Source organism: Poecilia reticulata, chromosome 1 (genome assembly GCF_904066995.2).
Source record: "Poecilia reticulata chromosome 1, P_reticulata-male-v2, whole genome shotgun sequence".
Taxonomy (NCBI): Eukaryota; Metazoa; Chordata; class Actinopteri; order Cyprinodontiformes; family Poeciliidae; genus Poecilia; species Poecilia reticulata.
In genome coordinates, this window is record NC_088830.1 from 3,745,267 (window position 1) to 3,760,136 (window position 14,870).

At 38.3% G+C, this 14,870-nt stretch overlaps 1 protein-coding gene and 1 long non-coding RNA gene across 9 annotated transcripts in view; one reads left to right on the top strand and one right to left on the bottom strand.

The window, feature by feature from the left end:
* The first annotated feature begins 4,259 nt into the window (after nt 1-4,259).
* LOC145551409 (uncharacterized) lies at nt 4,260-5,808 on the top strand. Its single transcript, XR_014087272.1, has 5 exons — nt 4,260-4,565; nt 4,866-5,008; nt 5,184-5,321; nt 5,433-5,538; nt 5,629-5,808. It is a non-coding gene; the product is annotated as an uncharacterized LOC145551409 (long non-coding RNA).
* Nucleotides 5,809-9,265: 3,457 nt separating this feature from the next.
* fat1a (FAT atypical cadherin 1a) overlaps nt 9,266-14,870 on the bottom strand; it is a 97,804-nt gene continuing 92,199 nt past the window's right edge. For 3 of the 8 annotated variants that reach the window (XM_008403969.3, XM_008403983.3, XM_008403961.3), the window contains 2 exons: nt 13,834-13,869; nt 9,266-12,054 (listed from right to left, as the gene is read on the bottom strand). In XM_008403969.3, coding sequence (XP_008402191.2) covers nt 11,378-12,054; nt 13,834-13,869 — 713 coding nt within the window. In that variant the 3' untranslated portion in view covers nt 9,266-11,377. Of the gene's footprint in view, nt 12,055-13,833; nt 13,870-14,666; nt 14,741-14,870 lie in introns of those variants that run through there. The other 5 variants (XM_008403992.3, XM_008403979.3, XR_533182.2 and 2 more) reach the window with 4 other exon arrangements.

The following is a 14,870-nucleotide window of genomic DNA, read 5'->3' on the forward strand; positions in this document are numbered from 1 at the left end:
AAAAGAGGACAGAGAGGAGCAGGAGGACATACTTTTACTCTTCCAACCCTGAGGATGGAATATTTTTAGATTAAAGATCAGCAGAGGAGCAGGAAGGCGTCTGATCTGCTTTAGTAGCTCTTGGAAAAATACAATATTGGACAGAAGAAGAATAGGTGTCAACAAATGTCTAAAGAAAAACTAAAAGTAGCTGCTGACTGTGATTTGTGAACCCAAGACAGAAATGGAACTATGAAGTTATTTCACATGAAATCATTTGTTTCTAAAACTCGAGTCTTGAACAGAAAGTTTGACTTTTTTCCCTTTGGAGCATAAAGGCTATTTCTGTTTCAAAGAGTAGGAGCTTCTTAAAGAGACAGCTCCGACTATAATGCAAATCAAATTTCCTTTAAGCTCTGTTTGATATATACAGCGTTGGCATAACAACTGGAAGTATCATAGTTGGTGAAAATCCTCTGTGAAGTTGTGACCTCAGGATGCTGGAGCGTGTTGGATTGTGTTTTGTTTTGTCTCCCTCACTGCTGGTCCAGTTGAGCTTACGTTTGTTAAAAAGGGCAGAGATGAGAACGCTGCGACACAGACTGCCTCAGCCGTCTGAGCCCTTCATCTGTCTTCAGAGGAACATCACAAGTAGGAAGATGAAAACTGATACATTTCTGGGTTCGGTACTACAGATCTCTTCTGAAATTTTAAGGGACTTTACTGAGAAAAGTGAAAAAAAGAGAAAGGGGTTGATTTTAATCTTCATAAAAGTTAAGCCTTCTTTTCATTTCCTCGGCCAAATTAAGGAAATAAAATGAAATGTCAGAGGAAGGTGGGCTGACGGTGCGGCACAGCACAGCGCAGCGCAGCGTGCTTTTATCATCTAAAACCAATAAAGAAACGGCTTTAACAGCTGCTGTGAGTTTTGTTTGTGAATGATGGGAAGGGGAGGGAGGTCAGCTGAGAAGTGGAGGGTGCACACACACTCACACGCACACACACACGCAAATCCTCATTTGAGCGAGCTGTCAGCAAAATGAAGGAGAGGAGACAGAAGTAATGTAATGAGTGCGGTCTCAACACGGGCTCGGCATGTCTCTGCCGCTCCACTGGTCATCGCTGCGTCCCACAGAGAAACAAGAGTGTTTGCTTTTATCTACCACCCCACCTACTTCATCCTCCCCCTCCTCCCCTCAGCCGGTCGCCATGACAACAGCAGAGCTCCACCCAGAAAAAAAAAAAAGATGTGTACGCTGGGAGAAAGAGGATTATTGGGGTCAGTGGTCTTTGCATGTGCCTCTGTCCCTCTCACGCACATTCACACACTGAGCTTTTTCCCACAGCGTCAGGCGCGCATACCGACGGACTTTAAACTTAGTTCTGGACCTGAATGGAGACAGTCATTTGTGGTTCCTGGAACTGATCCAGTTCATTTAAACTCTGCAGAAACAATTTTTCTACACCAATGGATTCCATGTCTGGCATTGTTTTGGTTGTGATAAACTCCAACATTCCTAGACAGTAAAAAAAAAATCTTCTCAAAAGCACAATTCTTCCTGATGAAATTGTTCCTCCAGTTTCTATCAGAAACTACTTCATGCTTCAAACGCTCTGATTTCAAATGAAAAGCAAAACTGCACAGCTCTGTGAACACATTTTAAGTCTCTGCTGGTGGTGGCAGCATCATGCAATGGGAATGCTTTTCTTTGGTAGAGACAGGGAACAGGATACAGCTTATTATAGGTCAGGGTTTCCCCCAGTGTATTATAAGCCTGGCGGCCCGCCATGCTTTACTAGCCCCGCCGCCAGGCTAAGCGTTGCTTGTTTACAAAAAAAATATATTATTTTTTTTAAGTCTGACTGCAAGCGTCTCTTTTGCTCTTAGCATTTCACTAGCAGAGCAGATGTATTCATAAAGGATAGGTATATAATAGATAGTTAAATAAAAGGGGAGTAAATGTACCAGAAACACACAAAGACTCAAAGTTGAGAGAGATTTTTTTTTCCTTTTTGGCAGATAAACTCTACAGTGTTCACTTCAACATGAACACATTGGGGAAGTGTTTTCTCCAAAACAATATTTCATCACTTAAAAGCTCATAATTCTCTAAGTATTTGGTCATTTTGTGTGGAAGCTGCAGTTGAACACTGAATATAAATCAATTGTTCTTCTGCTTCAATGAAAAAAGTTGGATTCTTCCAGTGGAGCAGACTTCCCAGGCCAGCAGCAGGGATTAGCTGGCGGCTGTTTCACCTTCCTGTGGAGTTTGCTGCCAGCTACAGATTTCCAAAGCTCTGTGGGGTCAGCATCAGGAACGACCTCTGGATAGATCAGACACGTCTGACGGGGTTTCCACAGAATCTCTCATGACTGACTGGGGAGATTTTTCAAGAGGTGAATTGAGGAGTTATTTTACCCCCCGATCCCACAAACTGCACATTCTCAGTAATGTGTAGAATTTAAATAACTGAACAGCCTCTAGTGAGTCACTGTTTATGTAAGTGCCAACTTGCAAAGTGCGACCAATATGGAAATGAATTTGCTTGTGAGGAAACTGTCATTTGATTATTTATAATTAATTTCCTCTTACAACTGTTTTGCAGGAAATTCAAAACTTTCTCATTTCAGGACATATCAGCCAGACATTAGTAACAGCTTTATGTAAAATCCTGGTCTATAGTGATTGGACACATTAGAAAGTTCAATTGCTAATCAAAAGCAGAAAATCAACTAATCACACCGCAGCAAGTCAACTTATCTGGTGGTGCAAACTGCTGGGGATCAAACTGAGCACTGGCGATTTTAGAGTAAGATACTTGCAACTGATTTTAGTTTTCAGAAACTGCTCTCCTACTCAGAATTTCACACAGAACCAGTTTACAGAGAATAATCAAAAATAGAGAACATATCTGGTGAGTGGGTCGGAAGAAAAAGAAAAATCATGTTAGAGGTCAAAGTAGATATAGAGAAATGCCATATTAGCTCCAGTAATCACAACTAACGTAGATAACCATCTCTGTACACAGCATGTCAAGCTTCGAAGCTGATGGGCTGATAGTCATTAGAAATCACTGGCTGCCACTTCAGTCAGCTAACAGGAAACTGAGGATACAATTCTCACAGGCTCTGTAGACTTCAGAAAAAAAGAAAAGAAAAAAAAAACATTGCCTGGCACTATGAGTTTATTATCTGCAAATGGTACAGTGAATATTTGGTGTATTTAACATGAAAGTATTGATCCATCTTGTCTTATTTTATCAGTCCGGGTTGGTGTTATGGTTTACGGAATATTTTATTACCACTCTGTAAGCTCCTTGGTACCAAACACACCTTGAATTAAAAGGTCGGTCTACCTGAGTGTTGTTGCTGACTGTGTCCATCCTTCATGACTGGCTCCTTCCAACAGCAACAGGCACTGCATCACTGAGCTTGCATCACCTCAAACTGTTTACTTGAACATAAACAGTTTGATGTTCACTGTGACTCTCCAGTCACCAGATTGTCATTCTAGAACAGGGGTGTCAAACTGTTCTAGTTTGACACCCTAGTTTGCAGGACACCGGCCCTCGTGTCCTGCAAGTTTTAGAAGTGCCTCTGCTGCACCACACCTGAATAGAATAATTAAGTAATTAGCAAGGCTCTGGAGAACTGAGGAGGTAATTAAGCCATTTGATTCAGGTGTTTTGTACCTGTGGCACATCTAAAAACTGCAGGACAGCGGCCCTTCAGGACTGGAGTTTGACACCCCTGTTCTAGAACATTCATCTAGAACATTCATCTCATAGATGAATGTTCTAGAATGGGACGTTTTGCATCATGGATGTGTGGCTAAATAAACAGCAGGCTTTGTATGATTTTATCATGATAATATAGAGAAATATCCCAGGTGAAAAAAAAGTATACTTTAGTATACTTCAAACATACTTAAATTTGTGAAAGTACACTTTAAGTATACTAATTATTAAGTGTATTACCTATAAGTATATGTGAAGTATACTAAAAATACACTTGTACCAATTTCGAAATTAGTACTTTAAACACACTTAAACATAATAGTACTAAAATACACTTTTAATATATTAAATAAAAGTATATTTTAAGTGAACAAAATATGAATGAATATGTATGAATTCTTAAATGCCTTAATAATCTTTTACTATTTATTAAAATTGCATACAATAAAAAAAGGATAATCATGATTGTAATTTTTAAGAAAGTACCAAATCAATTTTCAGATGTGTATGTAAAACCTTATAATTAACGGCATTAGCTCCAGTTCATACTCCAGACCAGATGGTGGCGGTATAGCACACTTTCATTTATTTAAAAAATGCCACAAAGAAGAAAAAACGAACGCAGAAGATAACAGACGCTGTTCAAATTCGCCATTTTTACTCTCATAATATTGCCTTAAAAGTAGAGAGGGCCTTGACAATAGTTACTAATTTTGGTAAATTCAAGCTGGTGACGTCCTAATCCGAGTTAGACGACAACACAACGGAACAACAACCAATGGAAATGAAATGTGAGTCACAAAAGGAGCCCGGAGGGACGAAGGCTGCTAACGTGTTGCTAGCTGGTGGTAAGTTTGCCTATTAATTATCTTCATTTAATTATAAACAGTGCAGTAAAGAGATATAACTTATGTTGGTTTCTTAAATAATTATTTTATCAATTTTATTTTGACTTGTATGATTATTACTATAGCAATCATTCAGCTTCATGTTATTACTGCATGGAGGCTGTTTGTTGTGACTTGTACTTTAATTCATAAACTTAACCTGGTTTTAATTAAGCTCCATAAGACAAAGAGACTTTGATATTGTGAGATTGTTGTTCTAACTCGTTCATCAATGATTTTATCTTCAACATATGTTTGCAGTCTAACTAAGCAAATGAGGATGAAAGAGGAAGCCAGAGAAATCAGGTGTTAGGAAACTAAAGACTTTCTGTCTCAGAAGAAGCTCTGACTCCACCAGATCACCAACCAGCTCTAAGGATGAACCTTCACATCGTCTTCATGATGTAAGTTTTGTTTTTTCAATGAGGAGCTAGCTATATTTTCAATAACAAAAACTGTTTTTACCTACACTAAGTGCTTAATAAACATGATTTAATTTAAAGATAACTGGAAATAATTTTTCCCCTTGTTAATATAACATTTATCTTTAATTTTTTTAAATTTGTTGTTGGCTCTCAGGGCCCTGTGATGGACTGGTGACCTGTCCAGGGTGAACCCTGCCTCTCACCTGATGACTGCTGGAGATGGGCACCACCAGCTCCCCTCACCACTCTGCAAGGTTCAGTGTGTTCAGATCATGGATGGAAAGATTTTAAGGTAGTTTGTCTCCTTAAGTCCACACTTCAAACAGCTTCATAGTTATTGCCAACATCAACTGGTTCTATGACATTGCTGACTATTTTTTTTTTCTACTTCTAACATAAACAGGCAAAGCAGTCACCCAGAAATGTTTTTCCACCCCAGGAATCTAGTCCCAATCATCATCAGTTCTTATGATGTCACATACAAGGCGAGTCCACAACGTCTTAAAATTGTAAATATTATTGTTTTATTTGCCATTTTTCTGTTCTCTTTAAATACAAATGCTTTCTCTGTTTAATTACTCTATTGTTCTTTTTTGTAGGTTCCTGTAAGATGCAGTGAACGGGAATGTTCTGTCGTTGATCCTCACTTTCATGTTTTATTGTCACACTTAAATTTTCATGTTCATGTGTTCACTTTTGATGTGTAAACTGATAATTTATGTAAAGTTCATAAAGTTGTGAGTAAAATTGGACAATTAAAAAAAACCAAAATATTTGAATTACCTTGAACATCTTGTGTAATTAATCTTTCCATGTAATTTTAGCCTAAAACAATGTAAGTACTGTAATGTAGTTATGCATGTCATTTACAAAATAGGTACGTAGGAATAAAGACTTTCACGAGTAATTAAAATTGTAGTTTATTATCAATAGCAGGAAATCAAAAATAAAAATTAAGTAATTTAAATACATTACTAATATATTAATATTTGAAGTATATTAAATATATATTTTTAATATAATTCTGTGACAGAATTATTACACTCAAAATATAATAAAGCTCTGAAATATATTTAAAAAGTATACTTTAAGTACACTTGAAGTTGTTCCAAAAAAGTACTTATAGTATACTAAAATATACTACTAGTTGTAATTTAATACTTTTTAAATACTACTGAAGTATACTAAGCACAAAATTAGTTGTTCCAAAATAGTACAGTTTAAGAACATCGATAAAAGTATACTAAAGTATGTTAAAATTTAGTATACTTTTTTTCACTTGGGATCTCTGACAAATATTAACAAAACCTTGTTGAGCCTCAACCTCACAAAGAGTTGAGGGAGTTCTGAAGGCAAAATGGGGTTTAGTCCAGTACCAGAAAGGTGTAGCTAACAGGCTAGTAGGGTAGCCAGTGAGTGTGTTTACCTTCTTTTCAGTGGTGTCCTCTTCTTTTCTGCAGTGAGTTGTGAATTCTGATGTTGATTAAAAGGCCAAAGTTCAAGCCTCAGCACAGGAAAGCTGGCTTAACCTCATCTGCTCGATGGACGCTGCTCCACAGCTGACCCACAGCTCCAGACGCAGCTTCTTTAAAAGCCGCATGACCAGAAAGTGCACATATGACAAAAAGTCATTTCATCTATTATTTATGTCTAGTTTTGTTTGAACATGTGGAAGAGGAAGCTGAGAGTGTCATCTTCCTCTTCCTCAGATATGAGAGGAGAAAACTAATTGTTATACAAAGTTTCAACATAACTGATAAAACAGTTTTGTTTCTAATTTATCGTGATTAACCCAACTAGAGGTGAAATACTTTTATTAACCTCATCTGGGACGCTTCACCCTTTTGCTCCCTTCCTACAGCATCGAAAAACGGCCATATACTGCCATCTTGTGGTTGGTAGAGAGCACTGCAAAGTCCCATGTTTTTGAGTGAGCATTAGTGAGAGCAGCTGAAGCTCAACGTCTCCTGCTTCCACCATGTTATGAATAATGCATTAATATACTTGATTATTTCAGTGACAGAAAAACACCTGCTGCTGTTAGCAGAGTTAATTGAATCAATCATGCATGAGATTAAAGCTGCTCATGAATGGTGAGCAGCTGGCCGGCACGGCCGATGTTTGGGATGGATCCGTCTCCTCAGTGTGTCTCCCAAACTGAGGAAGAGTTTCATTTGAGGAAGAAAAAAAGTTAAGATACTTGATCCTGATTGAAAGCTTTCTGCCAAACAACTCGAGCTTTATGAAGCTGGGAGGAAGTTTTTGAAATGTTCAGTTTGTTTTAGTTATGCTTACATCAGGTGTCCAACGTGTGGCCTGGGGGCCATTTATGGCCCTCAGAATGATTTTGTGTGACATTGGAATTTTGGTTTGTGAGCAGATACACACAGAGAAACGTCAAGGTGCAATCTTCACCAATGTGAGTTCTTTCAGACACAGTGGGGACAAATAAAAATATATATATTTTTAAATAAAAATCTTTCTTGGCTCTTAATTCTTGATTTTGCCACTTTAATGTCACCTTCCATCTCTCAGGTCTTCATCTCCCTGCTTACTGTGGGCCTCCTTCCTGGTGAAGCATGAAGATGAAACATTTCCCCATGAGTGGAACAGAAAGATCACAGAAACTGGGTCTGATTTGTTGAAAACTGACAAACATTAAATTTTACATTTAAAAGAGAAATAAATAGAATAAATGTTTATTATGCTCTACAATAGTCCCACACATCAAAATGAAACATGACTTACTTTATCATAACATCAGCTGATACTTTGGTTTTGATTCTTGCTTTATTGCGACTACATTTTTTAAATCAATGATTTATTTAGATTTTATTTTATGTAAAAGCAACCAATGAGCTTTAAATAAGGTCTTGGTGATATTTTCCAATGTAAAGCAGACGGTCTTCATGACAGGCTGCCTGCCAGATCTCTGCTAGAAATAGTTTCTGTCCCAAGAGTCGCTGTGATCCACCGTGTTGTGTAAAAGCTGCTGTCCTGTCATGCAGATCAGATCATTCCTGTGAGGAATCTGTACTGTTTGCTTGACTTCAGCACGTCAGTGCCGCGTTGTGCTCCAGTCTTCCTCGTCTCACAGTGTGATTCATTAAAGGGAGGCAGAGTCCGCTTCTTACCTCTGGAGGCTCTTCAGAGGGGGAAACACAGCTCTGTCGATCAGGACTCCACGGCGCAAAACAGAAAACACACATCGCGTTGTCGGCTATAACTCTGGACCGAGCCTGGAGGCACCGGGGTCCTGTCATTTTAATCAGGCCCATGTCAGGCAGCCCAGGCTTTTGGATACTAGCGGCTGCAGGCGGACAAAATGAAAGAGAACAGAGATGTTGTGCTGCAAATCTACCCAACATGTTCGCTCAGTGACTGAAGAGCATTTTTCTCTTATCCACTTTGGTTCTGGAGGGATTTCCCGTTAATGTAGGAAAAAAAAAACACAATTTCACCAACTGTGGCGTTTCCATTAAGCCAGAAGCCCAATTAGAATCACACACTAATGTGAAAGACCAACACAAAACGGTTTCCATTTGTGAAATGGAAAGAAAATTATTTATGATTCAAAATGTTTTTTTTTTTTTTACAAATTTTATCTGAAACTTTTAACTTCAGATATCAGAACTGATAAACTGGACTACATTTTGTTTCTTTAAAACCCAAAGAGAAAAATATAAATAAAAGTTTAACTTTATATCAACTTATTTAATATTCATTTCAAATATTCATTTCAAAATGAGAATTTTCTCCTCAGTTTTAGTGTTAGTATCACTTTGATAAATCATTTGGAAAATTGGTGGGTAAATAATAATAAATGTATTTTTTTATGATGTGGATTTAATTAGAATGAAATAAATATATATTTCTGTTAATAGGAAGAATGCCTTCACTTCTTTAAATTTAGAATAAAAATAGTTTCTTGGAGTTTTGGTGGAGATATTTCACAGATCAAGAGACTGATTATTTATCTACATTATCATTTAAAGTAAAAATTAAATCTGCTCTATGCAGATAGGATTTGAACTTAATTTAACCTTCTGACAAAGCCTCAAATAAAAACACAAATCTGAACTATCACTTTAAGATAAAGTCATTAAAGTGTCTACAATAAATCTACTTTTGAACAAAAACCCTGCAGCAGACCTATTACAGAGGGATTACTTCACAAACACATCGGAAAGCCAGTTATGAAAACATTCCAACAATAAAAAGCACACCAGAGAGTAATTTGCATTTTTTAGGAATAATTTATTGCCAGTAGGAAAGCGTGAGCTTGTGGCAGTACTCAATAAAAACCTTTACAAGACCATAGTTGCTCAGACACACAGACACATGAAAAACGCCCCCCGGTGCCCATGAATAACTCTGCACTATAAATATATCGGGTCCCATTATCTCAGTGGAAAAATAAACAAGTTTCAGAATCAAAATGTACAAACAGAAGAAAAAAAAAAAACAAGATTATGCAGTCGTTCACTGAAGACCCATTTCTGCAAAGAGCATTTAGAGACGATAAACTTTTTTACGAGTACACTGTGATAAGAAAAGCCTCGCTTCTCCTTTTTTTTTAGTGGATGAAAGCACAGAATGGCTGATTTCACACCATTTAATCATTTTTTTTCATTGAAAATAAAAGCATAGAATATCTACAAAACCTAGTAAATTTTGAAATCAAAACTGTACACATAGATTTACACTGAAAATGAGGATTCGTATAAAAACATCTCGCTTGTCTTTTTTTGTTTTGTCTTATCGAAACAAAAATATTGTCGCGATTTTTATTTTGTAGGATGATTTTCTGTTCTACACTGAAATGTTGATCCTTCAGAAAACTCACCTTGTTAGCAAGATAAACGTTACACTTAAAGGAGACATATTACACTCCATTTCAGCTTTTTCTTTATTTTCTCCCCCTATAGCTCCACTTTGCTCCACTCTATATTTTCTGCACAATTTACAAAAAAATCCAGTCTTTTTCCATCCATTAACTTTGAGATTTAATCTTAATTTCATTTATTTAGGTTTTGTTTTAGTGATTTAATGAGTTAAATCTGTTTTGTAAATGAGCTCCAGCTAAAAAGATGACATCCCCGGAAATGTAAAAGAATAAACTGCAACAACATGGACTGTAACAGTGACAGCAAGATGAAACTTCCCATCTAACTCCTGCAGCTCCTCTTCAGAAATGCCCAAGTTCGCAGGTGTTTGTGAGGAAACTGTAGCGCCACCTGCTGTCTGGAACACCAAAGGTTCACCCGGCAGTAAAGCTCTGCGGTTTGCCTCTCAGTAGTTTTAGTGCATAGAAGGTCAGAACATCACTCTGCTCAAATGTTTCTCCAATCTAGTTTGATGTTTATGGATGCGCTGAAGCTGCGAACAGATTCAGACTGAACTGATTTTGCTCAAATTAACTGTTTTCACTCTTTTCTTTTTTTTAATTATTGAAACTTTGACTCACATGAAAATCCAAGCTGGGGATTCTATTTCTAGAACAGGAAAGAAAAGCATAATAGGTCTCCTTTAAAGTATTGGTGATGTCATCTTAAAGGGGCAGAGGTAGAAGCAACAAAATGGCTCCTTTTACCTCTTGGTATTTTCTCTGGCCTCTCATTCCTCCTTCTGCTCATTCGTGCCTCTGTTTCGTACCAAACTGTTGTCATTTCGGCCCTTTCTGTCCGGCCAACAGAATGTGTGAGAAATGTCAGAAATTGTGGAAAACATAGCGACCTGCTGTTAACTGTGTAGGTTTGATGCAGGACAGATAAATGTGGGACCTTGATGAACCGAAACGTTTCAATGAATTTTTGGTAATGACTCAGAGAGTCAGATAGCAACTTCAATTCAGTTCAGTTCAATTCAATTAAAAAATACTTTATTCATCCCAAAGAGAAATTAAATAATATAGGCTATATGTCTTTGGCCCATCTTCAGTTTCGTACCAATCAAAAGCACACGGCTTCGTACCGAAGCTCAAACTACCAGCTTTGTAAGAAAGATGACATCCTAGAATCACTGATCACAAGGAAATCATTTTAAGCAATCTCCTGTTATCTACTGAAATCAAATAATAATTTTATTGTCGCAAACTATCAGTAGCTTATGGAGATGAACTTTGAATCATTTGTTGTCAAAGTGGGCTCAAAGCGTTCTAAGAAACGACCAAATCCAGAAAGCTACAAAACGACGAAGCAGTGAATGAGCAGAACCTCCCAGCCGCCCCTTCCAACTACGGTCAGCTCTCTGCTGTGTGTGGTGCTCTCTGGTGTCCACATACTGTGCGTTATTAGTGTTGGTGGTATGTGTAGCTGTGGGTTCAGGCACTTTTGTTTGGATCCAGTGTCAGACTTCAGTGTGCTGTTGGGAGTTCAGCATCGGGATGGTCAGCTGTTCAAAGTGGCCTTCCTCGCCGCTCTCGTAGTCGCTTATCATGGCCTCCGACTCCTCGCAGCAAGCCGACATGTCTGAGCAGGAGGCTGTGGAGGCGTACAGAGACATGGACATTTCGTCCAGAGCGGAAGAGTCAAAGTCCCGGCCGCAGCCTAAGGCGTACTCCCCTCTGTAGCCACCATTGCCCACGGTGGAGGCCGGGGTGATGGTAGCGGAAGCGGAGGATGCGCCCTGGCCCTCGGCGTCGCCGCCACCGCCGCAGTCGCTTGGGTAGGAGTGGTGCGGCAGGTACTGGTTAAGGCTGTAGAGCTGGGGCCGGGCCGGGCGCCGGCGGCCAGAGCTTCCTGAGCCGGGCTTCTCCAGCTCTCTGTTCAGGGAGCGCAGCGTGTCGCAGCGGTCGCCGTACTCCGGCAGAGGCGGCGGCGGGAGGTCGTCGTTTACGGGGAAGTCCTCCGGCGGTGGAGGGAAGTCGCTCTCGATGTCAAAGCCGCCAGGGTAGTAGTCGGTGTCCATGGCGCTCGGGTCGTTGTACTGAGGCGCGGGAGACTCCACCACCTCGTAATGCGGAAACTCCTGGATTCCAGGAAGCTGAACACTTGGCATCCAATCAGATGTGTCCCAGTGATATCCTGTCGGATAAAGAGAGGCCGCAGCACAAACACAGAGATTAGGCCTCTGCAGTGGAGACGTCAGACATGTTCATGTTCAAAATCAAAGTCATGCTGGAGCTACTGCTGTGTGAAGACAAAGATGTTCTACATCCTGCAGACATTCGTCACACTCTGCCATGTTCAGGTTATAAAAAGCTGGTTTTAGTAGAACATGGAGCTTCTGGGTCACACCAGTTATTAATGTGTTACAGAGGTTGTTGTTTAGACAAATAAATAGCATAGATGCACCAATCCAATGCCAATATCCCATCTGAAAAAAATTCTAGATTGTATATCACTGGCAGATCTATTGAGTCTAATTCTATGCTTTGTGCTCTGAATGACATCAGGCTTTATAATTTGACGTTATATTTAGAATCCTAATTGCACTTTCTGAACCATTTAAAATAAGTTTGCTGCAGTTTATTTTTACGTTTAACCAACATAGTCAACATGTTGTTTTTGTCAGTTTCAGTTTGACTGTTCTGCTTCTTATTGAACTGACTGAACAAATGAAAGTTATTTTTACATGTTTGACCAAGCTTGTGAAGCTGTTGGTGTGTTTAAATGTGATGTAATGGTGCGGAGTTAGAAAATATATTTTTAATTCAGTACATTTATGAACTGACAGGTTTTAAGCAGTTCAGTGTTGATTTTCTGTATCAGATTGGTATCAGTCAATATTGAACCTCAGATATCGGTATTGGATGTAAAAAAGTTGATCGGTGCATCCCTCATAAATAGCAATATTTTTTTTTACATTTTACAAACAAATGAGTTAAAATTATATTTATTTACAGCTATTTATCTGCTCATTCATGAGATTAGAGTCTGTCTTGATTTTTTTTTTAGTGCAAATTGATGACATATTGTGACAGTTATGTTAGACATACAAACAGTGGGTTTTATGAAACAGTGACTACAGTGAACTTAAACATAGAAACAACGTATTTAGCTGCTTATATCCACTGTCAGTGCTAATGTTTCTCTTAAAGGTTCAATTAGAACATTTAAAAACATTTCTACTATGACTGCATTATATCAGGAAAAAGTGATCATCATGTTATGCATTTATTGATTGATGAATATCTGTGTTGAAGAAATTAGCCAGTTTTGTTTTTATAAAGTAAATGTCCAAACCAGAATACAGAATTCATAAAAGAATCTGTTTTATGAACTGCAAACGTCAATATTACAATCCTGACTGGGAGTCGATATGCTGTGCAGCCAAAGACAATGAGTAGATTTTTTCTTTTCTTTTTTTTGCTCGCCATGTCTGTCACCATGACTACAGCATTTCAAGCTCTTACTAGCTATTCCAAAATTGGAATCTTGTAACAAAAATATTACAATACACGCGGCAATAAACCCAAAGTAGATTAAAGTCACACTTTGGGATAATATGATAATCTAACGCTACTGCTTCTGATAGATTATCCATCTAATGCAGATCTGTTTGTCTTCTTTTAATATAATAAACCCTTATATGCTAATAGTAGAAAAAGAAAATTTAAGATTATGGAAATATTAAAAAAAAAGAAAACAGACACAAACAAACACAATGGGAATACATCCGGTTAGGCACTGAGTAATCATTATGTCGCAGCCTCAAACCATGCGAGGTAGCGCTTTACAAGATGTCACCTTCACCTCACAGCCAACACCTTCTCGCTTCAGATTTGAGTTAGTGGTAAAGCGTTTCAGGATGGGATCAGGAGCAACACAGACCACCAGACAAACAAACGTGTAAAAAGTCACCTCTCGGGTTCTTGAGATCATGAGCCAAAAAAGACTCTTTATGCGAGGCAGGAGGGGGAGAGAGAGAAACAACAAGTCACATTAAAACCTCAAACAATACGCTGAGATTAACAACAAAACAGAGGAGGGGGCGGAATGAGACGCAAATAAAAAAAATGCATAGCAGCTTTGTCATTTTCTTACACATCAGGGGTGTGTGTGATATTCCTTTTGTAATTTCTACACACAGTTTTGGTCAGGAGATTTTATATACAGCCATAAATATCTGATTCATTTTGGGCTCAGAATGATTCACCTGAATGATTCTTCTACTAGTTCATTTCTAATAACACAGGAAAAATAAAAAAAAATAAAAAATGAGTTATGGGCTAAAATATATACATACAGCCTACTAATATCAGGATGTATCAGAGAAACTACACAATTTTAGAAACCATTTTGATTCTGCTCAGTATTTGAACCGCCGTGCTTTTTTCAGTTTTTATCTAAGCTCGGTGGAAACTTGGAGACAACATGGAGTTTCAACAGGATAATAATAATAATAATAATAATAATAATAATAATAATAATAATAATAATAATAATACCATTAAACATATCATGTTTTGAATTTGAGCCTGTACGTATAGATTTGATTCCAATGGCTGTTTTTGAAAAGCTACTGAACCATTTAAATGAATCACCAAATTACCATCCCATTCCTGCCCAAAACGATCTACATCCAAACATGAGGAGGCCAGAGTTTGACGAGGGCCGATTGTGTAAGACAATGACAGAGTCTCAACCTGCACTGGACACCAAAACACAGAGGGACAACAGCAGTGGTGGACACAAGCCAGAAGAGTACCTTCTCCTTCCACAGTGTCAACAACAGAATTGACAAGGTGGATTACTGTCACAATGGAGGCTTGTGAGAGGCAGAGGGGGGTTGGGGGGAGAGTGGATCAAAGAGACCTGACATTAGTAAAAATGAAAGCCTTGTTCATTTATCAAAAAAGCAAAAAACCAAGCAAACACAGATGGAATGTGGTCGGAGT